Raw genomic sequence first — 27793 nt, 5'->3', positions numbered from 1 at the left:
GGGCGTCAGGGGTTTGGGGACTCTGGACAAACCTGTACCTTATTTCCAGAAGACATGAGTTGGCCAATTGTTCTGGCCATGTTGAGTAATCTTCTGTTACCCATGTACACACCACCAATGCAGAAAGCACGAGTGCACGCACTCACACACACACATGAACAAGGACTCCAAGATCTGTGAAGGTTGTGACTGGATCTCCCTTGGTCTCAGTCAGATCCCCAGCACCTGGGCCACAAGGCCTGACACAAAGCAAGCATCCAGTAAATATACATTAGAAATCCACAAACTCTGTGCCAGCCCCTTTGCCAGGCACCAAGGACATTGTTACGTAAGAGACACAAGAGGAAAGTTCTCAAGGGCACGCGGGATCTGGAGGGTGGAGAAGGGGACCTGGTGTCTATTCCAGACTTCGGGATTTGGTGAGTAAAACCTCTTGGAGGGCAGGTCATGGCATACAGTAGGTGCTTAGTAGATACTTGCTGAGTCAACTGAATGTGGGGTCTAATTCTGCTTCTGAAGAAATTCTTCTTCAGGTTTTGTCTCCCTCACATTGACTTAATATCCAATGAGTGAATAAATGAAGTTATAGGCTTTGGAAGAAAGAGTTGTCCTGCTCAGTGATCTCTACCTCTAGCTGTACCCTGTGAATCAGCAGTGGCATTTTCAGGAAAACAAAACGAAACCCCCAAAGACAGTGGGGAACTTCAAACCACAATTTATCATGCTGTGACCCAAGCTTGTGTGCTTTCAATGATTTGAAGTACAGCCAGAGAGGAGACTCACTGTTGAGGTCACCTGTGGCAGAAAAGAGATTGTGGTGCTACTTACCCTTCAGCCTGTGCCCATGGCAGACATCAGTAATCAATCTCAGGTTTCAGGAGTCTTCACTGACCTCTAGGCAGCCATCATCAATCCATCCACTGGAGCTGTGGGAGGAGATGCAGGGGACCAGACGGGGCACAGTGCCGTAGTCCATTCTTTCTTGACACGGTGAACCTGAACCTCTCTAGATCTTCCAGAATCTAGAGTACCTCTTCCAGGAGCCTGACTTGGTCTCCCAGGTGGCCCCTCCTCTGCATCCTGCCCACCCACCCTTGCTTCCTGAGATCCCATCCTAGGGTGGCTCTGTGCTCTGGATGCTCTGTCCCCTGCCACATCCCAGTGCCCGGCATAGCACACACATCAGATTGCTCACCTCTATGCAAGCCTACATTGAGGCAATGTGGAGGTGGCAGGTGGTTCTTGTCCACCTTTCCCAGGCAGAGGGCTCCTTCCTGTCATGCCCTCTTCCACTTGACATGCCCACTTGGACTTTGTGCCCTGTTCAACTAAGTCATTTCCTCCCTTGTCCTGGGACACCTAGAACAAATGCCACTGGGGCTTTCAACCCTCCCTCCAGGGAAGTGTGGACATGAGGGAAGGCCGTGAGGTTCAGCAGCCCTCTGCCATCCTCCTTCCCCACCACTGTGGTTACCCTCTATTCTCCAGCTGGCTGAGGGCTGGTACTGCCACCCACCATCCCACTGTTGGAAACCGAGGCCTGCAGAACCCAGATGCCACTGGATCAAGCCAGGCACTCCCAGACTCTCAAGCCCGTGACTCCTCCCCGAGCCACCCATCCCCAGGGCCTCTGACACAGCCCTGTCTCCCAGTCATGCTCGCCCTCTTCTTTCCCACAGTGTGCCTGGAGTCCCAGGTGGGGACCAGGAGGGACAGGAAGACAGGACAGCAGCCCTTAAGGGAGAAGGGGGCAGCAGACGTGAGGAGAAAGAGAGACTCATGCAAAGTGTTCTTTTTTATTTTCTTCCTTAGGCCAGCTGCAGCTTCTAACCACAAAACCTCAAAGCACTAGGGAAGGAGCAGATGGAGGGGTGGGTGCAGGGGTGACCCTCTGAGCTCCAAGGCCTGGGGTCTATCCTGAGAGGTCAAGGCTGCAGGAGGCTGGGGGTGGGTGGTGGTTCCTGGCACTGAAGGGGAAGGAGCCCACCCCTGAGGTGAGAGCAAATCTCAGTGGCTACATGTGCTCGGAGCTGGGCTGGAGGACAAGTGGGCAAGACCAAAGCCAGCCTCACGCCTCGGCTGCTCAGGAGATGGGGGACCAGGTGCTGACCCCCACCCCTGGCAGCACCCACAGCAAGTAGGTCTGTGTCAGGTTCTGTGTTTCGGGATGGAGAAGGGGCATCTTTGGGGGGCTTAAATAAACGGGCAGGAGGTGAGGGATGCAGCAAGAACAGAGGAGGGGTCTGTCCAGCCAGCAGGCCCGGCCGGCCTCAGGAGCCCCGAAGCAGGGCTGAGCCCGCACTGTGTCTTGGGGAGACTCCTCTATGGGGAGGGAAGGAAGGTCTCACAGCCAAGGTCTCGGCCCCACCTCTCTCTCTCTCTGGGCTCACGCGCTGGAGGGGCGCGGGGGTAGAGAAGACAGGGCAGGAAGACAGGTGCCAGGGGGCTGGGTGGGGCTTAGCGCAGGTCCTCCTCATCCCCCTGGATCGTCTTCTTGATGCGAAGCAGCATGGTGGTGAGCCACTGGTCCAGCCGGGAGATGGTGTCATACTCCTTCACCTGTGACACGTGGAGGGGAGGGAAAGTGACAGGGGGGCTGGTCCCACACCTGGGCCTGGCTCCCTCCTTGTCCCCAGTCCAAGTTTCTGGTCCCCAAATTCTCTAGATGTGTCCCAGCCAGCCTCCTTGAGGAGGAGCGAAGGGAGGGGTGCTCCCTCTAAGGCTGCCTTGGGGAAAAAGAAAAAGATGCTCCAGCATAAAATGGTCCAGCTTCCTTGTTTTCTGGGTGGGAAACAGTCCTGGAGATGGGAGGGCCTGTTCCAAGTGCCACGGGGAAGGAGGTCAGAGAGAGAACTTGCACCTTGTCACCCTGCTGTGGCCCCACTTCTCTCTTCTCCATGGCTGAGCTTCCCGATGTCCTGCCCACTGTCTGGGGCAGGGTGGACCAGAGGGATTTTGATCTCTGTTATCGTGGGTGGTACAGGGTTCTTGAGGGGTACCCAGGAGCCACACTTGACAGATGCAGCCTAGATGCACTCTGAATGGGGCAAAGGACTTGGCCTTCAGGAACAGATAGATGGACACGGGTCTGCCTCCCAGCTCTGCCTCCAAGGGGGGGTTTCTAATACAGGGGGAACACCTCCTGTATCCCTGGGGCTCCCTTTGAGGATTCTGGGCTGACAGGAGAAAGGAATTCACAGCCAGGGCCAGGCGAGAAAGGGTGGGAGAAAGGGTGGGATTCATGGGAGAGCATGTCTCAGCAGGGGGCCCCCCTCCATCCTGCCCCTCCCCGCCCCAGGCTACTCACCGCCTCGGTGTAGCTGTCGATGTTCTGCTCCTCATGGGCATCTAACAATTTCTGCAAGAAGATGGCAGGCAGGCAGGGGTTAGGGGCCAAGGCTGGCCCACACACACCATCGGGGGATGTGGGCTGGGGGCTCCTGTGCTGGGAGGGAGGAAGGGGTGGTTTCCAGCCCTGCCTGTGTGCATTCAAGAGCCTCCTAGGTCTGCCCCTACCTCCGTCACCACCTGAACCTTCTCTTATTGAGAGAGAACAGAGGCCCAAATGGGAGAAGAGGGAAAAACGAAACAAAAACAAAAGACCCTTAAGAACCCTCCCTAGTGGGGATCCCTGGGTGGCTCAGCAGTTCCGTGCCTGCCTTTGGCCTAGGGCGCAGTCCTGGAGTCCCGGGATCGAGTCCCATGTCAGGCTCCCGGCACGGAGCCTGCTTCTCCCTCTGCCTGTGTCTCTGCCTCTCTCTCTCTATGTCTATCATAAATAAATAAAAATAAAAATTAAAAAAAAAAGAACCCTCCCTAGTTGGTGATTACGGTAGGTAAGGAGAACCTAAGACTCCAGGTGTCCTCTGCCCCAAATCCTGGCTGAGTCTCCAGGCCCAGAGACAGGGAAAGGGTGGGGAGAGGGTGCTGAGCACCCAGCACTCACTTTCATCAGCGTGCACTCCCGGGAACCAGAGAATGCGGGGAACAGCTCCTCATACTTCTGCACAGCGAGCTGGACATCACGAGGGTGGAAAAGAAGAAGGAAGGAAGGAAGGGGACAAGCTAATGAAGACGGGCCACTGGAGCCACTGGCCTGACAGCCAAGGGGATCTGAGACACCTGGCCCCAGGCAGTGCTCTGCGCCCCTCTCCCTCCCCCTCCCCCAGTGTCACCTGGCTCTGTGCCTGGAGGGTACTTCCCTGGGGCTGTACTTGGCCAAACCTGGCTGCAGAGACAGCTTGTGTGGAGGAAGTGTGGGGAGGGGCTCCTAGGCCAGTGCCCAGGGCAGGGCACAAATGACAGCTGCCTCCTACGAATACATCCTACAGGGCAGGGCTGGTGCTGGGTACTTCTTACATTTAACCATCATGTGGACCCAGGGAAGGTGGAATGAGTGACCCCCATTCTGAAAGATTTGCTCAGGGCACAGGGTATATGGGGGCAGGGATGCGAACCAGCCTGAGGCCGAGCCTGAGCGAGCTCTTACACGCAGCCAGTGGGAGCAGGGGTGGTGGTGGGGCTCAGACACTCCATGTGGCGGAGGGCACGGTGGCTGGAGACCCCAGGAAATGTGGAACCCTGGAAGACTCCAGCTCCCTGCCCCCAGCAGTTCCCCACCCCCTCGCCCACCACTCACCCCTGTCTTGCCAAACAGCCCTCAAAAGGGGTGGTGTGGACACGCAAACTATGGTTCAAATCATGACACTGGGAGTCAGAAAGATCTGGAATCCAGCCATGTGACCTTGAATAAGGGTCCCTGTGTCTTAGCCTCAGTGTCATCATCTGTACAACAGGTGACAGTGGTGTTGACCTCGAGGGATGCAGCAAAAACTCAAAGTGTGCTCTCCCTCACTGGCACCAAGTAAGTGAGAAGCTGGATAAACTCAAAAGCTACAGACACTGGGCAGGTGACACCTGGGACAGGAGCACATCGGCGAGAACAAGCATTTCCTGCCCACAGCTGACAGGCAGGTGCTGGACATGAGGGAGGGCTCACCCCTATTAAGGGATCTAGTGATAAACATGGTGCACCACGGTGGTCACTGGGAGGTGGGGGACGCTCTGGGTGGTCCGACTGGGCCCCAGCTCACCTTGGCATTGAGCATGTCAATGCAGAAGTGACAGAGGGCCGCCTTGAAGAAGTAGTCCTTGGCGCTGTACTTGAGGAGGGGGCTGTCCATGGCATTGGTCCCCACCTGTGGAGGTGCGGTGGTGGCACTATAAGCTTGGGCAGGCAGCCAGAGAGCCAGGGTCACTGAGAGGCACCGGGGGGCCGGCTGGGAGCCTCATCTGTGTCCCGGATGAAGCCCCATCAACCCGGGACCCGAAGGGCAGGGAGGCCAAGGGCCAGCCCCAGGAAGTCAGCCGGTGGTGTGTGGGTAGCCAAAGACCAGGGTATGGCAGGGGGCGAGTGCTGTCACAGGGCCAAAGCCCGGTGTCGGTGGGCTCCCCCCACCCCCTGAGATGGTGGGGAGGAGGCGGCCCCGCTGTCAGGCCCTACAGGAGGCTGGCACGTCGGTGGGCAGAGGGGCGGCAGGCTGCGGGAACATGAGAGGTGGCACCCGCCCCCTACTCCTCCGGGGCCAGCTGCCTGCCTTTCTCTTGGCCAAGCTGAACCCACCAGGACCGCCCAGCCTTCCCCACACAGCCCAGGGGAGCCTGCGCCCCCACGTGATGCTCCCTCCCTGTCACTCCCATGGTGTGTGAAGGACGAGCTTTCTGACCCCTCCCTGTGGGCTCCTCAGCTCCCTCTGGCTACCCCAGGCCTTAAGGATTCTCTTCCCACTCCCTCTGGGCCCCCAGGCCCCCCCAGGAAGCTTTCTGTGAGAAGCATACAGGGAGAGGGTGGGGACTCCCTGTGGGGTTGTGGGTGGTGAACTGTTTAGCCAGTGAGGACAAGGGGAGTGCCAGGATGGTGATGGAGGGGAGGGGAGAGGTGGCCAGGGGGAGGGAGGGAGCACTGTGCAGATGATGGGACATCAGGAAAGGGCAAATGGGGTGCAGGGCCCTCCCCCAGAGCCCTGGCTGTCCCCACCTGCTCATAAATGTCAATGGCCTTCTGATACTGCTCCAGCTGTGCGGCATAGCCAGCCACCTTCAGCAGGCACTTATTGGCTGAGCTGTAAGGGTGGGCGGAGGAGACAGAGGTCAGTGGTGGCTGGCCTGGGGGCTAAGGGGTGGGGTGGGGTGGGTATAGGGAAGGGGGAAGGGTGCCCACAGCCGGTACCTGTTGGACTCCTCTCCTTTGTAGTAGTCTGCAGACTGCTCATAGTGGGCGATGGCCTGGGGAGACACGGGGAGAGGCAGGGCGTGAGGAGGTGGCAATGTGACCTTGATCCACCATAGGGCCGGCCCTGCCTGGGCCACAGCAGGAGCCCTCTACCCAAGTTCTGTCGGTGCGCCACACCCCCTTTCTGGTACTCAGACACCAGAGGATGCCTCAGGTGGAGAGAGCAGACAGACAAGCCCCAGTCTGAGGAGACAGGCTGCTGCAGTCCTCCCCCACTGTCAGCCAGGCAGGGCCACCGACTGCCACTCACCTTCTCGATGTCCACCAGCTCCGTCTCATAGATCTCAGCAATGGAGATGTGGTGCTTGGCCGCGATCGTGAACCGGCCCTGGGTGGGACACAGGAAGGGGTCCTTTTTGATGGAGTAATGTTCCCAGCGTCCCACTTGCCCCTCCTTGTTCTTCTGGGCCCCCAAAACCAGTGGGTTCCTGCACCTCAGTCACACAAATGAGGCATGTACAAGAGGGTACCGGGAGACTGAGGGGCACAGGCCTCCAATGGGAGGCTTCACTGAGCCCTGATGGGGTGACCTTGTCACACCCCTCCACATTCAGCCTCCGGGTTTCTCCTGTCCACAGGGATACAGGTTGACGAGGCAATGCCAGAGGTAATGGGGCCCAGGTACCAGGCAGAGGGCCTGGCCTGGGGACAGATGGCCCAGAGAGGGGGAAAGACCAGCCTAGAATCACCTGTAAACACTCTGGAGAAACCAGGCTGACAGCCCAGGCATCCCTACTGCGGAGGGGACAGCCTTCCTAAGCCTCCCCTTGCCCCCAATGTGGCCATGGAGGCCGCCCCACTGACAGGCCAACCCCCAGCTTCCCCCATTGACACGATGGCTCTCCCCAAGGAAGCCTCTAGCTCTCTAGCTTCCAGAGGGGCTGAGCCCCCCAGCCTCCACCCGGTGGGCGTCCAGGCGCCAGGCTGCCCACTCGGCACGCAGGGCTGCTCCACAGCCCCTGCCCCTGCCGAGGGACATCAGGAAAGGGCAAAGCTCTGAGCTCAGCAAGGCCTAGTTCTGGGTCTCAGCAACTTCTGCTTGTGGGCATGTGTCCCTGGGCAAGTCACATCACTCATCTGGGCCCCCCTTTTCTGTCACATGGAGGACGGCCCCCACCCCGCAGGGCTATCGAAGGGGAGGATTAAACCACTCAGCTGACAATGTCGGGTTCAACAGATGGTAGTGGCTATCACTGTGCTCACTACAATATTTCAGTATTGCCCGGGGTCTGTCAGGGGGCGGGACTGTGTTCCCGCCTGGGGATGGGACCTGAAGAGACAAGCAGCAAGAATGGACAGGAGCCTGAGCCTCGTCTTGGTCCCTGGTCCTGGCTCCCGGGCGGAGGCGCCTCTGGGCCTCTCCTGTCATGGGGATGTCCCCTGGGGCAGGGGCAGGGCCAGGGCTGAGCCAACCCTGGGCTGCCAGAACCCAGGTGAGCAGACTCCCTCCACTCTCACACCCCCTCCTACCTGCTCTTCGTGCCAGGGTTGGGGAGGGCAGGCTGGAGCAATATGGTGGGGCAGGAAGCGGAACAGGACAGGCAGCAACCCTTACCATGTCTGTGTAGATCTCAATCGCTCTCATCAAACAGTTAATGGCCTCTGGGGAGAGAAAAAGGGAGGCAAGGAAGAGAAATGAGGAAGAGAAGTCATCTCAGCAGAAGCCAGGACAGGAGGTGGTGGCAGGGCAGGCGCTCGGTGGCCTGCAGAGAACACCAGGCACACGGAGCTGCCGGGGCTGCGGTGTCATGGCTGGGAGGGGAGGTGAAGGGGATCCTCAAGTCCCAGGTAGTGTGCTCAGAGAAATGGACTGTGTAGACCCTGACTTGCCGAGGGCTGTCCTCTCCCTCAGGGCTGCCACAATGCCACCACCTTCCCAGCAGCCCCAGGGACAGAACCACAGGCTCACGGCCAGCCTCCTGTGGGCGTTCTGAGCCAGGCCCACTAAGGCCCTGCTCTCCACAAGTGGTGCTGGAGAGGGGGAGAGGTGGGATCGGAGGTGGCCAAGCTGGAAGGCCCAAGTTCCACTGTGTCACTGCAGGATCCTGCATCAGCCATGTCCCCTGCACCTGCCTGGCCTCTGTCCATGGCAGGAGGGGGCTGGATGCCATGATACCCAGGCCCCTTCAGCTAGATTCTCCATCACTGATTCTTGCCCGCCCCTCGTCTGCTCCTCAAACCACAAGACCCCCAACACAGCAAACACCAGGAAGGCCCACAAGGGGAGATATTCAGCTACCTTTGTCGTACTACCTCTCCCAAGACCTTAAATTTGGGGATGGCTTTTTTATTCTTTTGACACGTTATTTGGAGGAGAGAGCAGCATGAGTGGGAGGCATTTTCTAGCAGACAGAGATGAGCTCTCAGGGTAGATTTTTTTAAATGCATCTCAGAGGAAAAGGTGTGGGGGGAGGTGTGGGGAAGAGGACAGAGAGCCTGGACAGACCCAGGATGTGGGCTCTGAGGTGGGGTGGAGCTAGAAGTTCATCCTACCATCCAGGATGACCCCCTAGTCAGCTGGGCCCACTGGGTAGAGGCCAAGGAGGGCCGAACCTAGTGCCTGCTCTTATGGTGCTAAATAACTCACTACCTGAGACTCGGTAGGGTGGGGGTGGGGGATATGTGAACAGAGGCTCTCAGCCTCAGACCTGTGGCTGTACCTTCAGGGAGTCCACAAAGCCCCCCCAAATTTACATGTGCAAGGTGAGTATCTCAGAGCAGTGCTCTGGGGGAGGGAGGGCTCACAGGTTTGGTCTGATTCTGAAAGGCCTCTGGGGATGCCAGGAAGATTCAGAGAATGTACACCATTCTGTCAAGGTTCTGGGGCAGACAGTTGGAAACCCGGGGCACCAAAGAAGAAAACAAGGCCAAAAAGGAGGCAGAGTCACAGAAAAGGCAGAGAACACAGAAAAAAATTATGGCTGGAAGTAGTCTCGTTTGAACACACGCAACATATTTTGAAACAGAGCATTTTTGAACTCAGGAACCAGCAATCGGTTGGTTGTAACACGACGCTAACTGATAAGGAGCTAGCCCACTGGGCTGCAGGGAGCCAGCTCTGCAAGTCCCACCCCTGCTCCATTCTCCACACCAGGCGGTGCCTGTGGCCAACAGGGAGACTCACCGGCTCCCTCTTCTGGAATACCAGGGAGCCCAACCTGGCACCTGCACATATGCTCAGAGGTGGCACAGGTTGCTCCCGGTGAGAGGAGCAGCCCAGGCGGGGGAGAGAGGCTGTGAGCTCTTCTGGTAGGACAGGCTCCCCCACAGCTGCTGCCCCAGGCCTGCTGGTGCTGGCGCTGGAGTGCTGTCAACAAGGCATGGCCCTTGGAGTGGCAGGGGGCAGAAGGCTCACCCCCAGGCGGCAACATGGATTCATGGGGTTAAGTCCCCTTCACACCTGCTCCTGGCTCGGGGATACCTGTCCCTGAAAGTGGCAGGCTGCCAGCTGACACACTGGATATGACTGGCTCATCTTCAGTCAGGTCCCTTCAGTCCTGGGACCTAGAGGATGAGTGGCCAGAGCTCCCCTGGACAAGATCTAGCCCAGGCTGGGGGGCTGGTGGTGCTGTGGTCTAGAGTGGGGGAAGGCGCTGGCTTAGGCACACCAGGAGTTGGGACCCTTGCAACCCAGGGCCCTCTCCCCACCCTCCACTGTGCTCTAGTGGCCTCTGGGTCCAGCTGCGGTTTCCCACATCAAGCCTGGGACTCAGCCCTTCTGGGTACAACCGGACAGACTGAAGAAGCAAACAAGAGGAATGGGTTAAAAAAAGCTGCTGCCATGTCTGGTACTCAGTAGGCACCCAGTAATGCAGACAAGCAGAGCCTTGGGCCTGGCTCTCAGGTGGCTGGGGTAAGAGGCCTCCCTGGCCTGAGTCCCTCCAGAGCGGCTGGCAGTGGTGGGTAAACAGGGGAATCACCGACAGCTATGGGCATCACGCCCCCGCCTTCCCTTCCAGCCACCAGGGCAGGCCACCCCCTGGTCCACCATTCTGGGCAGACTCACAGAGAGACAGCACGCTGACAGGCCTTCTGTGCAGGCTAGGCACCAGCTGCCTCTTGTGGGGAGGGACCTCCAGGACTCCCGTAGGAGGTGCTGACACAGGACAGAGGTCTTTGAGGAGGCCAAGGTGACCAGCAAGGCCCTAGGGAGCTAGCTACCCACTGGGGGAAACCTGGAGGGGTTCCAGGTGGGTCCCTTGTGCTTCATTTCACAAGACACATGGCCAAGGGGAGGAGGTTAGGCCTCTGATGGGAGCCTAGAGCCACCCCTCACTAGATGTTTATCACATACCAGGTATCATGCTGGCCAGGTCTGTGCTTTTTCTCACATGTGGTCTCTGCCTTACCAGATCAGTTCATGGACGCCCCAAAAGATGAAGTGACTGCCTGAGGTTACAGGGGAACGGGCTCCATCTAGACTTAGGAGATCACGCGTAGCCCCATGCCCCACAAACCATTACTAGGGTGGGGAGGCTGTGAGGCGGCAGTGCTGGGACACTGCTCCCGTGCCCCTCCCTGCCAGAACCTGGCACTCCAGCTAAGGTACTCACTCTGGGCTGGGCCCAAATTAGGCTCCCCTCCTCATCACTGCTTCTCTTGCTCCCTGAAAGGTAATTCCCATCCCAAACACACCCTCCCTGTGCCTCAGCTCCCAGGGCAATAAACCGTGCTTGCTGATCCCTGGAGAAACCAAGCTGGCCTCTGGGCCCCACAATGGCCATGGCCATATCAGCAGACATAACTGCTGCTGCTTTCACTGGCATGGGACACCTCTGCCATGCTCTGCACTTCCTGAGGCCAGGCATGGGGCTGCGGCCCTTCCCAAGGCCCCAGCATCCAACACACCCCCTGCAGAGCCTTGCCTCCAGCTGAAAAAGCTCAGATCAAAAGCCACTGAAGGACCTATAGACGCAACATCACAGGCACAACATCACGGCGGCGTCGGGTGGAGGTCCATCCAAGGGAAGTGCTGGGGTTTTTGTTTAAAGAGCAAAGGGCGCCATGCACGTGTCATGAAGCCTGACGCTCAACTCCCGCCCCAGAAACGAGTCCTTCCAGTCACTCTGGAGCAGCAGCTGAACATCACAGATGCTACGGTGGCATCTCCAGGAAGCGCCAGTTCCCCAGGGACCAAAGGGAAAGCTGGTTGGCAGGGGGAGGGGGGACAGACATCCCTGGGTAACTTGAGGCTGCCCTGAGTCCTCATCATCACATGACCCACCTGGTCACAGGGCCTCCCCTCTGGCTCTTGGTGAGCCTGGGCCCGCCATGTGACCCTCAGGCCAACCTCTGTGAGATACTCAGCTCCAGGGCAGTGACTGGTCAAGTCTGTGGACACAGAAAAGCTATCTGGTCTGCAGAGATCAAATCCCTGACTGGGAACTACGTGTCCCTGGTAGTAGTAACAGATCTGCCAACAATTCCCCAGCACTGGGGCGGGAACTAGGGTTCACCAAGCCTTACAAACACCTCTGGACCTGGGTGTAAACTGTCCTCTTGGGAAGGGCAGCCCCTTTATTTCAAGATGAGGCATCTCCTTTTTTCTTTTTTTCTTAAAACATTCACCTATTCCCTATTCTCTCACAAGAGAATAGTAACAATAGATTGTCTCCTAAAAAAAATGTCTTGGCTTGCTAAAATTAAGAAAGTCAGCAACCTGTGTCTGGCACAGAGATTTAAAAAAAAAAAAAAAAAAAAAGAAAATCCCAGCTCCCTGAAATCCAAAATTCTGGTACCCACTGGGCTGTGCCTCTGCTTCAGGACGAGCCCAGTGGGACAAATGGTTTTCTCACCATGAGTCAGTCCCAAACTGGGCTTCTATCCCCAACACTTCCTCATTTTAAGTAACTTGTTCTCTGGCAACTCTATCCAGGGCTCTGTTCTGATTCTCCACCACCCCCCCCCCCCCCCCAGGGTGTAGGGAAGCCAGGTTAGGATAATTTCCGCTCCTTTTTCGGCAGCAACTCCTACCTGGCTGGTCTCAGAACCCCCTCCCACCCCCTTCTGCATGTTAATTCTGACAACAGAACAGATTTTCGTCTCTCCTTGGCATGCGGTGGGTCTGCAATGTAACTCCCACTCCCAAATGCTCCCAGGCTCCAGGAGGGAAGCCATCAGCTGCGCACACAAAGTAGGGGTTGGGGGGGGGGAGGCGGCAGAGGCTTGGAGCGGGGATGCAAATGCCAACCGGAAGGGAGCCAATTCTGAAGTTCAAGCACAAGCGTCTCCCTGCCAGCCTCTGGTATGCTTTGGGCCCCTGGAGAAAACCGGAGCCTCGCGGAAACCCGAAGCCTTCCCTGAAGAGGGTTCAGTCATGTCTGTGCTGGGGGCAGCCAGGGCCCCAGTGACCCTTGGAGGCTCACCTTGGGGGTCAGCTTTCTTGAAGGCATTGCCGGCATCCACAAAGCAGGTGGCCGCGTCATGTTTGCTCTGGAGCTGCAGGTGCAGCTGGGCTGCCTGGCAGAAAGCGTTTCCGGCAGCTGGAACAGAAAACAGTGAGCTCAGCCTGAGTGGGGCTCCGCTTGTCAGGAGCCATGCAGACGCTGCCCTGGGGGTGGCTCTCTAGAATGCAGTGGGGCCTGAGTGAGGAAGTGGCTGGCCTGGGTGAGCTGAGGTGAAGGCCTCAACCTCAGGCTTCCTGGCCCCTGGACTGAGACTTCTGAAGACCCGTGAGGTAGACTAGGGAGGGAGGAGGAAGCAGCATTGGGTAGAAGCCCCTGAGCCCCATGTATATATAGAGAGAGCCAGGCTGAGGTCAGCTAAAATCCCATTGCCCTGATCCCAGCCTTTGCCAGTTTTCCAGGGCCACCCACTTCTAAAGATCCAAGGAGAAGGCAGACTGGGCCAAGAGATCTGCAGGATATATAAACTATCCCCAGCTAACCCCAGCAGTGGCCCCAGGGGACAGCAGGAACTCCAGTGTATGGGGACAAGCGCCCACGGGCAGAGGCTGGTGGAGACCACATGGGAAGCCTTTTCTGTCCTTTGCCTAGCTGCATGCTGTTATCCTGCACTGGCCACAAGCCACTGGGGTCACCAGTCTGCCTCCCATACTGCCTTGCAGCTTGCAGGAGACTATGGCATCTCTCCTCTTCTAAGGCTGGAGAGCAGGGATAGGACTGTGCTAACTGGAAGCTCCAACACCCACTTCCGGCTCAGCCAGTCTCCACCTGAGGTTACGCTTCCCTTCATCCTACTCCAGCTGAATTGGGATTACAGAATTCCTAAACTGGAAGGGGACCAGAGCGCCTGGCCCCATCCTGTAACTTCAGAGGAGTAGGGAAGACAAAGCAGCCCAGTTTCCATTATGTCTGATTTATTTTTTAAGGGCTCAAACGTGACAGCATAATTTCCAGAAAAGCAGCATCACTGGAGAAAAATGAGAAAACAGCCCAGCACTTTTGTTTGAATGGCTGGGGCCTGGGGAAGTGACAAATTTTAGGGGCAAAGTGACATCTACGTGATGAAGAAATATTCTTTTTCTGCTGGCACCTTATTAGTTTGGGAGCATGAAATTACACATGGTGTGTGGCTTTGTGTACAATGTATTTGGTGACAGCTCAGGGAAAACCCTTCCAATTTCCAGGAAACTAAAAGCATTCTCAGAAAACGGGGAGAATCTGTCTCACCCTGGGCTTCCAGACTGCCTCCAGGGTCCCATTCCAGGCTTTGTCTCCTGGGTAAGAAAGTTCCTCCTTGGATCCCAAACCTGTCTCTGCTCGATTTCCTTGATCCAATCTTGCTGATGTGCAAGGCAGGGTAACATAATGAGATCAGCCTCGATGAGCTCTGATGGGCTAGATTTTCAAAGCTCTCCTCTAGATCTTCCAGCCTCTCTGATCTCTAGGAGCCCATCCCTGCCTGCCCACCTCTCCTTGGTGGAGCCAGCCAAGCGCCAACCTCGCCAGAGTCCGACCACAGCCTCACAGCCAGGTCAGAGGAGCCGTGACTCTGGTCACACTCCACCCACCAATATATGTTGTGAGTTTCTCTGGAGGCACATGACCTGGGATGCCCTCTTCCAGATGGATGGAGGCCCTTCCAGCAGAATATGACATTGCCATCATGTGTGCTCCCCTAGTTGGAGCAAGGGCACACAGAAGGCTGTGGCTGGCACCTCATGGCTGGCTCCTTAAGTTTGCTCATCAGCAGCTCATCTGCTGTCATCAGCAGACATCTCTCAGTGTCCTGAGAGCTTTTCCTTCCATCCCAAAGTGGGAGGTGGTGTCGCTAACGCGCATGACGGATGTGGAGCTCACAGACATCACGTCTACTGAGTGCTGGCTGCCCTCACTGGTGACGCTGGATCTCCACTAGTCCATACCACAGCCCCACAGGGCTGGGATTCCTGCTGTCCCTGTGGTTGGACTGAGGAGGGATTGGATTTGAGGAGCCCAAGTAACTTCCCCAGGGCCACGTGGCCAGGGTAAGCCATGCCATGAACCTAAGTCACTCTGGCTGTAAAGGTCAAGAAGCCACACAAGGGCAGGTTAAGCACTCTGCTCCAGAGTCAGACCTCTGTTCTCTGAATTCTGGTTCTGACCCTTACTAGTCGTGACACCTCAGGGACGGGGCTGAGCCAAGACTCAGTTTCCAACAAACTAATTGCAGTGCCCTTCATGGGGCTGCTGTGACAATTCAATCAAGTAGCACATACTCAGCACTTAGGGGAACACTCGAGAAATGGTTAATGTTTAAGGTTACTACTGGAACACTGGAATGGCTTCCCAGGCCCAGAATTCAGATGCTGATAAAAACATGGGCCAGGAGTTTCCGGGGAAACCGGACATTGAATTAAAGGAGAAACCACTCCAAGAGCTATCTGGATTCAACAACCTATTTATCCCTACCCTTAGAGCCCTCTAGCCAAACCCCGTGACCCAGTACAATAACTCCATGGGCTTGAAGTGAGCCGATGGCAGGCTGATGGGTTTCTGCTGCCAGACAGGGGGCTGTAAGGGTAGCCCATGAGCCAGGACTTCAGGACTGGAAGCTGAGGGAAGAGGAGAAACGAGCATGAAGGGGTTCTAGCCGAGATCACATACCACTCCAGTTTTTGGCCATTTTGAACATGTTTGCTGCTCTGGTGTAGATCTCACATGCTTCCTCTATTTTGGATGAGCCTCTGGGGAAAGAAGAGAAAAGGAGATGAAACACATGAGTCTGGTAGTGAAAAACAAGCCAGCATTCTGCCCCCGGTGACAGGGGAGACGTATCCTCACCCCCATGCCTTTGTGAAGCCTGCTGCAGCTCAGGCCTCTGCTGAGGGCTCAGAGGAGACCAAGCCCGTGGCCCCCTGCTCCCTCTGCACAAAGGCACACTGAATGCAGAGTGCCGGGGCCCTCCCTGGGGAGGCCTGGGCCACCCCAACTCAGCATGGTTGTGGGGGAGCCTTCCTGATCTCCCCGTGAGTCCTGTCTCTGATGGCCTCTTCCACTTTTGTTCAGTGACCGCTGGTTTCCAGGCTCTCTGCAAATCCACCCCACCCAAGAGGTTGCAAAGCATCCTCAGGGAGGAACTCAGCTCTGGATGCCTTGTCCATCTCCCTGAATCCCGTGCCCTGCATGCTGCATTTGTTCAGGGAAGACCCCTCAACCCTATGAGGGTGCCATTACTAACTCAAAACAGAGCAGGTATATGCAAAAAACTAGTCACGACCTTTTTTCTCCAAGGTGGGGTCTACAAAACTGGGGACCAGGCATGAGAAACAAGGTTTCATCACCATACACTCCTCCTTTGTACTGTCTGAATTTTCTTATTTTCTATCTGCTAAAATATATTTATATAATACATACAAAAATACGTACATATATAGATCATTTTAAATATCAAGATTTACATTTGGTTCTGTTGTCCAGCAAAGAATTACATTTCTAGCCATCTACCCCGAGAAATGCATCAGAAAAGTCGTAAGGATGTTCAGTGCAGAATTATTTAAAATAGCAAAACCACCTTCAAAGAACTTATTGTGCAAGAGTAGGGGCCTGAGAAATACGGAGGAGTATATTTAAAAAAAAAAAAAAAAAGAGAGAGAGAGAGAGAGAGAGAGAGAGAGAGTGAGCATTCGGTTTGGGCTTTATTCTGCCCTCCTGATCTCCAAGCGGTGCAGATGAAGCTCTTCCTGAATTGGGGGGACCCTTCATGAGCACCTTGTCTGTGAGTCTCAGCCACATTTCTATCCTCCCACCTCAAATAACGCAACCCGCCTCAGCCCATGGGGTCTGTGGTCTCTGCAATTGTTCCAAATCCCATGGCCCACATAAACCAGTAGGAAAAAAACCCACATGCTCAGTTCCAAATGAATTTCAGATTCTCTTCGCTGACGTCAGTGTTTTGTGTGGAAAGAGAAGAAAAGAGAGGTATTTTCCAATAAAAAGCCACACAAATCATTGGTCCTGTCCCCCCCACCCCCGACCCATGTCCACTGGACCTGGAAACCAGCCAGCCCCAGCTGTGGCCGTGGAAGGCCTCCAAGGTAATTTTGGGAGTTGTGTTCACAATGCTCCTTCCTTCTGTCTATTCCACTGAATCACAGGAGTTCCTGGCTAACAATAATCAAGTCAGACCTCTAAGCCACCCTCCCAGAAGATTTCGCTCAGTAGGTCCGGGTGGGGCCTGGGATCAGGGTTTTTAAACAATGGCCTCAGGTGATTCAGAAAGCTCAGGTGAATTGGGGATGAAAAAGCTGATCTAAACCAACCGCTTGGAAAGCAGCCAGCCAATGACCTCTCTTCTGAGTCAGGCTGTGTCAGTTGGTAAATACCCCAGGACAGGCTAGCTGGCTGGCCAGGGCTGGAATCCCGGCCTTCTGAATCCACATCACTGCCAGGTAAGGTTCTTCTTTAGAACCTTCTGGGGCTGCACTGATGCTGCCTCCTCTACCCTCTGCTATTCCACAGGAAGTGGCCCCTGAGGAATGCACTCCCACGCTCACCCTGCTGGGTCCCAGGGTCTTCTCTGGCAAACTTTACCCCAGCTGGCCTGACACACCTTGGCCTGGGCACCTCTGCTTGGAGTGACCTCTTTGAACCCACTCTTGGCCTTGGAGAGGCGAGGGACTTGCACAGGCATAGGGGCCTTTAGAGCCTACCAACAAAATCCTCTAGGGGACCTTCACTAGAATGTTCTCAGACTTCAAGGAGATGGATGCGTTCATAGACCGATATCCTACCTCTCCATCCTGTGGATCCCCTAGCTCATCATTCCCTTCTTTGTGGGAATGACAAGGTTCTAGCCAGATTCAGCCATTCTCTGAAAATAACAAAAAACAAAAACAAAAACAAAAAAAAACTCAGACTCCTGGATGAGCAGAAATGGTTTGTCCCACTGAGAGGCCCAAAGCGGGGTGATCAACAATGAACAGAGTCAGCCCCAGCTGGTTTGTTTCAGCTCAGTGGGACAGAGTGAACACAGAACACAAAGGCTGTCAGCTGCCGGGCTGAAATTCTGTGATCCCACGCCAGCCCTGCACTGGGTCAACGATTCTAACTGTGTAGTGGGAAAACCAGAGGGATTAATGTCTGCTCAGGCCTGCCTCCTCCCAGGACTTGGGTCCTGGCCATTTCCATGCCAAGTGACAACAGGGGAATCTCTGGAACTCCATCCTCTTCTTTTAGAGATGGAGGTGGAGTTCCCAGAGAGGATGAGTGACTTGCACAGGGTCATTGGTCCATCCTGAAACAGAAGCCATTCCCACAGCCACTTACTCACCTGGGAAACAAAGGTGAGCATTTATTATGTGCCAGACACTGCAGTTAATAGCAGTAAACCAAGGAGAAGGACCTGGCCCTCAGTAAACAGGAAATCAGCAAGAAAATTTCAGAGTGAGTAAGCACTAGAGGGATTGGGGGAGGAGGGGCCTCCCTGGATGGGCAGATCACGGCAAGCTGCCACAGTGAGGATGTAAGATTTAAGCTTGGTCCTCAAAGATGACTCAGGAGCTCCCTGTGGAAAGAGGGAAGAGCATTCTAGACAGCAGTCACAGCAGGTGCAAAAAGCCTAGGACAGAAACAAGTGTGGCCGGTTCAGGTTCAAGGAAGAGCGGCGGGCAGGCTGGCTACCATGCAGGGAAGGGGTAGAAAATGAGGCTGGAGAGACAGGTGGGAGACCTCCCTGGTGGAGGCCTTTGGGAAGCGATGAGAGCACGACGCAGAGCCCTCATGACCAGGACAAGTGCCTTTATAAAAGAGACTCCAGGGCTGAGGCCCTGTTGTAATGTAACAGGGAGGTTTCTGGCAGGGAGAGTGCCCAGAAAGGAGAAGTCCCCAGCTCCGGGTGCTCTACAAAGCTGCCTCCCTGCACGGTAAATCTGCAGTTTCCTACAAGCCTTGTCCCTGAGGTTAGGGTGGCTCAGAGCACTCATCAGGGAGTGGCAAACTCCCTTTGGGGGAAGAAACCAGGTCTCCTCCAAGGCCTCCTGCAGGAGATCCAGAAAAGCTAGTTGGGCCTGTCTCTCCTGAAGAGCCCAGTGGCAACATAGGTGACAGCTGACTGCCCTTCCCCCGCTGATAACCCCACCACCACCACCCCCCAGCTGCCTCTGCTTAGCTCTCCCCATCCCGCAGCTCCAGCACCAAGTCACGCTGGGAATAGAGGGAACTGGTTTGGGCCAGCCTGGTGCACGGCTGTCTATAATTACCCACTCAGCTCTGCTTTCTGCCCCCTCCCCAGGCGGAGGAAGCAGGCTCAGGGCTCCCAGGCACAGCCACCAACCTCCAGCGACTGCCATATGGAGAGGAGCGAGCGGTGCCAGCAATGCACAGACGGGCTCAGTGGGCCTCAGGCCAGGGGGGTCTGCAGGGCAGAGTCTCAGCCTCCCTCGCTCCTTCCTCCACCCCCTGGGCACTTCCTGGCTGCCAGAAACAGGTCACCCGGCCCACCTGCACTTTCCTAGGGCCTCAAAGGGCAGGGCGGAGAGAGGAAGTCCCATTTTAGGTCTTTGACCTTCGCTGTCCCTCCTGTGCCACAGCCACCGCCTTGGGCTTCTCTGGTTCTCTGGCCAGAGTCCTGGACGGGGAAGAACGGATCCCAGGGCCTGTCCCACCCTTACCGTCTCTCATGTTGCTCTACACACCTCCTTTACTTGATTATAACGGCTTGGTAGGAGGCGCAGGCTTCCTCACAGTAGCGCTCTGGGTATTACCCCGAGGAGAGAGTGGGGCTCAGCGGGGTCAAGGGGCTTGCCCACACTCACGCTGCCAGGGAGCCACAGGGCCCAGAGACAGGACTCAGGCCTTGGAGATTAAGTTCTGCCTTGAGTCTCACTCACTCAGTGATGGGGGAGGCTTGCTTTCCCATGTCCAAGGGTCTTCTGGAAAGCGAGAAGGTGGACAGGGTCCCTGCCCGCTCTCACCTCCTCTCTACAGAGCCAACAGCCAAGGCTGTGCAGATTTCCCTCACCTGATGAGCAGACGCTGCTCTCTGCTGGAGCCCTGCTGAGCTGCCTCTAGGCAAGGGAGGGAGTCCTTAAACCAGTCCCCCCACCAGAGGCCCCAAGCAGTGCTGCAGGCGGAAGGAACGTTAGAAAACAGGAAGGTCCACCTGGCACAGGGAGCAGGCGGCCACCAGCCCTGCTCCGCCACTGACCGCATTGAGCTGTCAGGGCCAGAGCTGCGGGATCCCTTGGCATCTCCTCCTGCCCCACCTGCAAGGCTAAGCCATTCACCCTCTTCCGCCACCCCCCACCCCCACTCTGCAGTGCACCCCGTCCTCCTGGGCCTAAAGGGTATGAGCACAACCTGGGCTCCCACCCAGTGCACACAGGCCCCAGGAATGAAAGGACGAGAAAATTGTTGCACACCAACTGCCCAGTTCTGCAACCATCACAGAACGCTCTTGTGACATGCCTGTTAACAGGCAAGAAGCAGAAACAGAGCCGACTTGGGGACCAGGGGACCTGGGCTGAGATCAGTTCCAGGCACTTTGACAATGGCGTGACCTTGGGCTAGCAACCCCAGAGCCTCGGCTGCTTTCTCTGTAAAATGGAGACAACGAACCCGATCTGGGAAGAGGCCCTGTGGGGATGAGAGATGACATATCTGGCAGAGAGGACAGAACAGAGCAGGTGCTCAAACGTTTGCTATTATGTGAAGGAGGAGAAACACACTCTGAGGGCTGCTGGCCACCTGGCAAGGGGAATTCTAGAGTCACGTGGGGTGGTGGAAAAACCAAGGACTGTAGTTAGGCCTGGACTCAAAATGTGGGCTCATGGCTTCTGTGACCCGGGTCCCTCTGTGACTGGGGGAAGATTCCCATACCCGGTGGGGACTGCCGGAGGTTCTTGCAATCCCGCAGGTAGCATCTGGGAGCGTGCCAATCACACGGCAGGTGTTCAGCTTGGCTCCTGTCAGGCTGACAGAGCATATTCTAGAATTGTTTACCTATTTCCAATCTCAGTGTGGGCTTTTCCTTCCCTACCCCAGGTTGGCAAGGTGGCACCCTCCTCTGATATCCAAAGAGCTCTGGGCCTCTGACCTGCCCTCCTCCCCACCCCTTACTACATTCTGCTGATAGTGCTTATTTACGGGTTGCTGCCTTCCTGACCGTAAGCTGGATGCAGGGGCCATGCCTGTGAATGACAAGGTGGGTACTCCTCTAGTTGTCCTACGGATGCCTCTCTGCACCCCAACAAGATGACCTTATTGCAGCCCTAGAACTGAACGTGTTTCCCTTTTTTAACAGTTGCTTCTGGAAGACCTGTGGCTCTCAGTTGTCCTGTCCCAAACAGGAGCACTGGACGCTCTGTGTAACCAGGTGGCGAAGTCCCTACCATCGAGAAAGGCAGAACCCTGGGATTGCAGCAAAATGATGGCTGGGCACCCCCAAAAGCTTGCATTCCCTCAGGAAAGACTCCACTCTGAGACTGGGCGAGGGGCACGAGAGTTTTCAGCTGCAGAGCCTGGCAGCTGGCAGGGCACTTTGAGTCACTATAATGCCCAATGCAAACAGGCCCATGGGGCTGAGTGCATGCTCTGCAGGTGGAAGGCAGTTCTCAGCAGAGCTGGAAGCTCTGGTTCCCACACCATGCTTAGCTAAGGGCCCACCCACCCTACCTGGGCATCAATTCTTCCCTCACAAAGCCAGCCTCCAGGGCTCCTGGGGGGTTGCTGGTATCTATAGGCAGTTTAAACAGGAACTGATTTGTCACCTTTCAATCTTTAGGAATGTGCTCCGTGCTCTTTGTCTACAGAACACCCTATCATCCCTATTGTTCTAGTGCCTCCTGCTCAACTTCCAGTAATGGGACTTAATGATAATAGTTAAGTACCTAAACACTTACCAGGGTCAGGCACTGTGTGGCCCCCACTTCACGAGCACATTCTCCATTACTTTTTAGAACCACTCCATGAAGTAGGTATTACCACGATTTTCATTTTACAGACGCAGAAAACTTCCTACTAACATTGGTATCCAAGTGGGAAGAAGTTTTTATCTTGGATTTCGGTAGGCAGGGGAACTGGGGGAGCAGGGGGAGAGGGTGGAAGTGTCAGGGACAAGGACAAGCCCCAGGGAACACAACCACTGTTTAAATCTTGTATAATTCCAGAGGAGGCACAGTGGGGAAGTTTCTGGATCCATCTGAAGCCTTGGAGCAGGAAGAAGCACACTTCCCCTCCCATTTCTGTGGTTTCACTACACTTCACTCAGGAACTTTGCAGCTTTTTATTTCCAGATAGAAGTCTGGGCTGCTCCCCACTGCCCCCACCCCCCAGCTCCCTGCCCCAGGTGCATGTGCTCTGGCTGGGGACTTGAGGGAGGAGGAAGGAGCCAGAGGAAAGGTACACAGAGTTCTGATCTACTAACTGGCTGGTACCGCCTCCCTTGCGGGCTGCTGGTGCCCCAAAGCCCTCTAGTGTCTGGCTTCCCAGAAACAGTGAAGAACAAAGGCCGTAACATCCAAAGATACAGGGTTGCTCCGGATCCCAGGTGGGGGCTATCCTACTTGGCCCTCTAATGTGACCAGGGACCTCTCAATTTGCAATGCTACTGCTGAAGTTTCTAAAAGGAGAGGAAAAGGCATGAGGGACAAGCTGAGCCCCAACACTCCCTTCTCCAGTCCCCAAAGCCACCGGGGGCCTTAAAAAAAGGCAGCTGTGAAATGCTGAACACATGAAACCCCAGTTCCAAAGGGAGCAGGTGCCAGGAGTGGCTGCTGGCCATGAGGAGTCATCCGGGCTGACCTCTTGCTAGACTCCCTGCTCTCAGACAGACAGGCTCCGGTCAGTATCTCTGCCCTCTGTTCTCCCCTTGCTCATTCCCCTCTCAGCACCATCTCAACTGTTTTTAGAGCTGGAAGGGACTGGGATGAATATACCTGCTCTTTCAAATGTTCAGAGAAAAACTGCCAGGTCAGGCAGAGAGAGAGAGGGAGTTTAGGGTGGGAGCCTCCTAAGACACCCAAGTCTGCCAACATCCTTCCTTTTTTTTTTTTTTTTTTTTGCCAACATCCTTCCTAAGTGTAGTGTTCAGAAATGGACATGAGCCTCAGGGAGAAATCAGTGTGGCAGCAAGGCAGCTCTGGGATCGGACAGGCCCACGTCTCCCACTTACTGGGGAACCAAGCAAATAGACCTGTCCACCTCCACACGGATGCTGTGAGGATTCAATGCAAAGACACAGGTAAAGTGCCTGGCCGGGGTCTGACTCAGAATCAGAGGACTTAATAAATACTATCTGGTATTTCTCCTGTCAGTGCCTTCACCCTCCCCCACACCAGCTGCTATGGTCCTAACAGGGAAGTGGGAACCCTCCAAAGGTAGCTCTGTTATGGACTGTGTCCCCCCAAGATTCATGTGTCAGGTCCTAACCTCCAAGATGATGGTATGAGGAGATGGGGGCCTTTGGGAAGCGATCAGGGCACGACGCATAGCCCTCATGACCAGGACAAGTGCCTTTATAAAAGAGACTCCAGGGCGCCCGTTTACCCCTTCCACAGCCTCTTCCACAACTCAGTGACAAGCCCCGTCTGTGAGAAAGCAGGCCCTCACCAGATGCGAAATCTGCCAGCGCCCTCATCTTGGACTTCCAGCCTCCAAAACTGCTAGAGACAAATTTCTGTCGTTTCTAAGCCAGCCACTTTAGGTACTGGTACAGTGGCCCAACACAGAGGACCCCCGTTAGAATCCGCAATGTTCTCCAGCACCTCAAGCCCGAGCCCTTTCTCCAGGCCATGCAGCTTTCTCTCAGGCACCGTCACACCCCTCAGACTTGGGCTCCTCACCCCCAGGATGGCCTCAGCCCTGACCCCCTCACCCCCACCGCCCAGAGCTCATGCAAATCCACTGCAGCGCCTGGGAAAGGTCACCGGCCGGGCAGATGCCCTCAGTCCCAGGCCCCACCGTGCCCGTGAGGGATCCTGCACACAGGCTCTCCCAGAACTCTAGAAGGCTCCGCGATCCAGCTGCCCTCCCTGGCTGGTCCCCTTCGGTTTGGGCGCCCTGGGTCCAGGGCCCTCCCCACACCTCAGACGGTCTCTCCTCTAACCGCGCTACCGCCGCCTGGCCCCTTGCTCCTTCAGACCACGGAACCTCCCCCCGTCCTCTGGGCTCCAGCCCGGCGGCTCTCCTCCGCCGCTGCAGGCCATGACTCCTCCGTCCTCTCAGCGTAGGTCCCAGCTGACCCCCCGGCGCGCTTCTCACCCAAAGAGGCCTGAGAAGAAGGACTGCGAGTTCTTCACTTTGCGCTCCGCCTCGGCCAGCAGCGCCATCGCCTCCGCTTCTTTCCCCGAGTTGTCCATGACGGCCGCAAAGGTGCTCAGCAGACGGCCCCACCCGGGCCCACGGGGGTCTCAGCCGAGGCCCGGCCTCGGTGCACAGGTCGGGGGAGCTTAGCGGGCTGCGTTGACGTCGCACCGGTGCGGACCGCCCCCTGCCCCGCCCCACGTGATGTGCGCCGGCCAACCAGCGGCCGGGCAGGGGGCGCGCGCCCTCCTGGCCACGCCCCCGCCAGCCGCCGCACGCCGCCCGTGACTCACGGCCGCCAATCGGCGACGCGATGCCTCAGCGCTTGCGCATACTTCCGCGTAGGACACCCCAGTCTTCCTGGTGCGCTCCACGACTTCCCACGTGACTCGCATAAGCCAATCGTAGTTCCCACCGCCAAAGACTCGCCCGGAGGTGCTAGTGTCTGGCTTCGGCTCCACCAGTCAGCAGCATCCTCCGGCTCGGAGGGTAACATCCCTGCGGGACTTGCGCCCCAGTCAGCTGACCACCGACCCTCACGTGACAGCTCCCGGCCCGGGCCCAAGATAGGCCCCGCCCCCGTCCGGGTTTGACAGGTGTCCTGCGCCGAGCTGTGCCCGCCTCCACTCCTTATCCCGCGCGGTCCCTCGCCGGGAGGGGCGTCAGTGGTGGGGGAAGCGCGGCCTTTTCCTGCGCCCTCTGCTGACGGACACTGGAACCGCTCTGGGCGGGCCAGTAATGTACTCAGACGGGAAACACCTCTGAGCGATTAAAAAGGCTGGAGAGCGCGTGTCAAAAATTCAGACACGCAGAGCCCAGATCTTTGTCTTTAACACCATTCTCCAATAAAAGGAACCAGGGCTCCTTGATTAAATGCCTGGTTTGAGGCCTGGGCAGGAAATTACACAGGATGAGCCTGGAGCATCTTGTAGTGCCAAAAAGGAAGTGCGTGTGAGAGACACACACAAATGGTAGGGCCCGTCAGAAAGACGCAGGAGCCGAGGGAAAGAGCTCCCCATGGCCACAGCTGGAACCATTTGAGCAACACCATGAACTAGTCCTGGAGCATAACCCAATGTAAAAAATATCCCTGAGGCCATGCTGGTATAAATGAACAAATAGGGGGAATCGACAAGTATTTCACGCAGAAGTGTTCTGAATAATGCACGTGGGCTCCTCACTCCTCAGTGTGGACCACACAGGGGCTCCTTCAGGATGCCTATGGGAAGCGGATGGGAGGACTGTTTCCAGGGGCGAAACCTGACAAATAGCCAGGTGACTGAGGTTAATATCAACAGTGGGGAATCATGATGACAGGATGTACTCTCAATAATGTGATGTGAAGGGCACTTCTCTGTGGAGGATGGCTCCCGACACCACCCTCTACCCATCTAATCACAAAAAGACATCAGAAAAACCCCACTTGAAGCCCGTTCTCCAAAAAACTTAACCAGGACTTCTCAACACTGTCAAATTCGTTAGAAACATGTCAAGTCCGAGAAACAGTCACAGCCAAGAGGAATCTAGGGAGACATGTCCCCTAAATGTAATGTGGTGTCCTGGGTGGGATCCTGAAACAGAAGATGAATGTTAGGTAAAAACTAAGGAAATGTGGGGATCCCTGGGTGGCTCAGCGGTTTAGTGCCTGCCTTTGGCCCAGGGCGTGATCCTGGAGTCCTGGGATGGAGTCCCATGTCGGGCTCCCGGCATGGAGCCTGCTTCTCCCTCTGCCTGGGTCTCTGCCTCTCTCTCTCTCTGTGTCTATCATGAATAGATAAATCTTAAAAACAAAAACAAAAAAAAAAAAAAGGAAATGTGAATAAAGTATGGACTGTAATTTTTTTTGTGGACTGTAATTAATAGCATATCAATATTGGTTGGTTCAGTAATTGTGACAGATGTACCACACTCAGAATCTAAGATATTAATAGGGGGAGTGGCGCCTGGTTGGCTCAGTTAAGTGTCTAACTCTTGGTTTGGCTCAGGTCATGATCAGGGTCCTGGAACTGAGCCTATCAGGCTCCCTGCTCAGTGCAAAGTCGGCTTGAAGATTTCTCTCTGTCCCTCCTCCTGCTCAAGTTCTCTCTTATAAATAAATAAATTAATACATACATACATACAGCTTTTTAAAAAACAATGAGAGAGGGGATCCCTGGGTGGCGCAGCGGTTTGGCGCCTGCCTTTGGCCCAGGGCGCGATCCTGGAGACCCGGGATCGAATCCCACATCGGGCTCCCAGTGCATGGAGCCTGCTTCTCCCTCTGCCTGTGTCTCTGCCTCTCTCTCTCTCTCTGTGACTATCATAAATAAATAAAAAAAAAAATTTAAAAAAAAAAAAAAAAAACAATGAGAGAATATATGGGGGCATATGGAAATTCTTGGTACCATTTTCACAATTTTTCTAAAAATCTAAAAACTACTAAGAAAGTTTCTTTTAAAAAATTCAAGTTCTAGGCCCCTACTGCCAATGATTCCAATTATGAAAGTCTGTGGCAGGCTACAGGAATATGCATTTTCTTACAGGACTCCCAGGAAATTTGGATGCAAATAATCCAGGACTGGGTAAGAAAATACTGTTATCTGGGGGTAAGGACAGGATTTAGCTGAAGGGGAAGGGGGAGTAATTCACAAGAAACCTTTGCTCTCAGGACACCTGGGTGGCTCAGTGGTTGAGCATCTGCCTTTGGCTCAGGTCATGATCCTGGGGTCCTAGAATCAAGTCCCACATCTGGCTCCCCTCAGGGAGCCTGCTTCTCCCTCTGTATCTCTGCCTCTCTCCGTGTGTCTCTCATGAATAAATAAAATCTTAAAAAAAAAAAAAAGGAAACCTTTGTTCTCTTCTGACGTTTGGAGACTCCCTTGGACTACCCTCCTGCAGTGGCCACTGTATTCTGACCACAGATCAGATTGGGTTGGCGGGAGGAGGGAGTCTGGATTACCACAAAGAGTTTCAGTTCCCTGTCCGTGTGAGTGGCACTATCATAAAAGTTCTTGTTTGTCTAAAGCTGTTAAATTTCAGGCCCATTTGTTATGCAGCACTAGAGAACTAATACTATACCACCCACCGGTCAAGTCAGGGCCTTTCCTTTCCAGATGCTGAGCCTGTTCTTCAGGCAGGACCCAAACAGTAAGAGCAACACAACGCATTAAACAGGAGCTGCTCCTTCCTGCGGTGCACTCTGCCAAATGCTTCATTTATGGTTTCTCACTGAACCGGATACCAGGTGGAAGGCACTTTCCATCCCATTTTATAGAATGAGAACACAGGGACTGAAACAGGGAAAGTGACTTGCCCAAGGTCACAAAGGAGCCAGCTGTAAATTCTGGCTCTTAGGATACCTGAGCCTGGAGGCCTTCCTCTTAACCACAATGGTCCTAAGTGTTTCAAATTCATCTTGCTCCTTTGCTCCCCGTCCTGCCCAGGCTTTAGGATTTACTTAGCTGAAACAAAGCCCCTCTGGGATGGCTCCTGACACCACCCTCTGCCCTGCTCCCCATTAGTCCCTCAGAACGGAGCACCCTCTATCACAGACACAATTGTGCCTCAAAGCCATCAGTCCTCTGATGTGGCCCTGCTCTTCCCCATATTGGCATCTACTAGAGTGCCAGCCCCAAAGCTGACATGCCGGCCTTGTCTTGTCCCTTCCCTTAAGCACCTCTCCCTGTGAGGGTACCCATCAGCAAGTCTGAGGCTACCACTAAGGTGGCTCCCCTAATCCTAGAGTCTCTGTCCCTCTGCAGCTCAGGCCACCATGCCTACTGTGCTCACTTGCCATTTGCCTCCTCCAACCTCCACAGAGCAGCTAGAGGCTCTTAGAACA

At 55.4% G+C, this 27793-nt stretch overlaps 1 protein-coding gene across 2 annotated transcripts; it reads right to left on the bottom strand.

Moving 5' to 3' along the window:
• Positions 1–1777: 1777 nt before the first annotated feature.
• Positions 1778–24179, bottom strand: NAPA (NSF attachment protein alpha). 2 transcript variants are annotated; one of them, XM_038528432.1, is made up of 11 exons: positions 23932–24179; positions 15340–15419; positions 12658–12774; positions 7848–7894; positions 6543–6620; positions 6230–6285; positions 6038–6122; positions 5094–5198; positions 3947–4015; positions 3308–3358; positions 1778–2559 (listed from the first exon to the last, which is right to left on the bottom strand). In XM_038528432.1, the coding sequence occupies exons 1-11, from the start codon at positions 24027–24029 to the stop codon at positions 2458–2460; spliced, it is 888 nt and encodes a 295-aa protein (XP_038384360.1). In that variant the 5' UTR covers positions 24030–24179; the 3' UTR covers positions 1778–2457. The 2 variants fall into 2 exon arrangements, with proteins under 2 accessions (XP_038384360.1, XP_038384361.1); XM_038528433.1 differs by lacking the exons at positions 7848–7894; positions 15340–15419; positions 23932–24179 and having other exon boundaries at positions 12658–12717.
• Positions 24180–27793: the final 3614 nt, after the last annotated feature.

Source organism: Canis lupus, chromosome 1 (assembly GCF_011100685.1).
Source record: "Canis lupus familiaris isolate Mischka breed German Shepherd chromosome 1, alternate assembly UU_Cfam_GSD_1.0, whole genome shotgun sequence".
In the NCBI taxonomy this organism is placed as follows: Eukaryota; Metazoa; Chordata; class Mammalia; order Carnivora; family Canidae; genus Canis; species Canis lupus.
The sequence above is the reverse complement of the archived record's forward strand: the minus strand, read 5'-3'. Positions and strand labels throughout refer to the sequence as shown.

Coding starts and splice junctions, on each gene's coding strand:
- NAPA (XM_038528432.1), bottom strand. CDS start 24,029: ATGGACAACTCGGGGAAAGAAGCGGAGGCGATGGCGCTGCTGGCCGAG. Junction 6,123..6,229: donor AAAGGAGAGGAGTCCAACAG/GTACCGGCTGTG, acceptor CCACCCTTACAG/CTCAGCCAATAAGTGCCTGC. Junction 3,359..3,946: donor GGGAGTGCACGCTGATGAAA/GTGAGTGCTGGG, acceptor ATCTTCTTGCAG/AAATTGTTAGATGCCCATGA.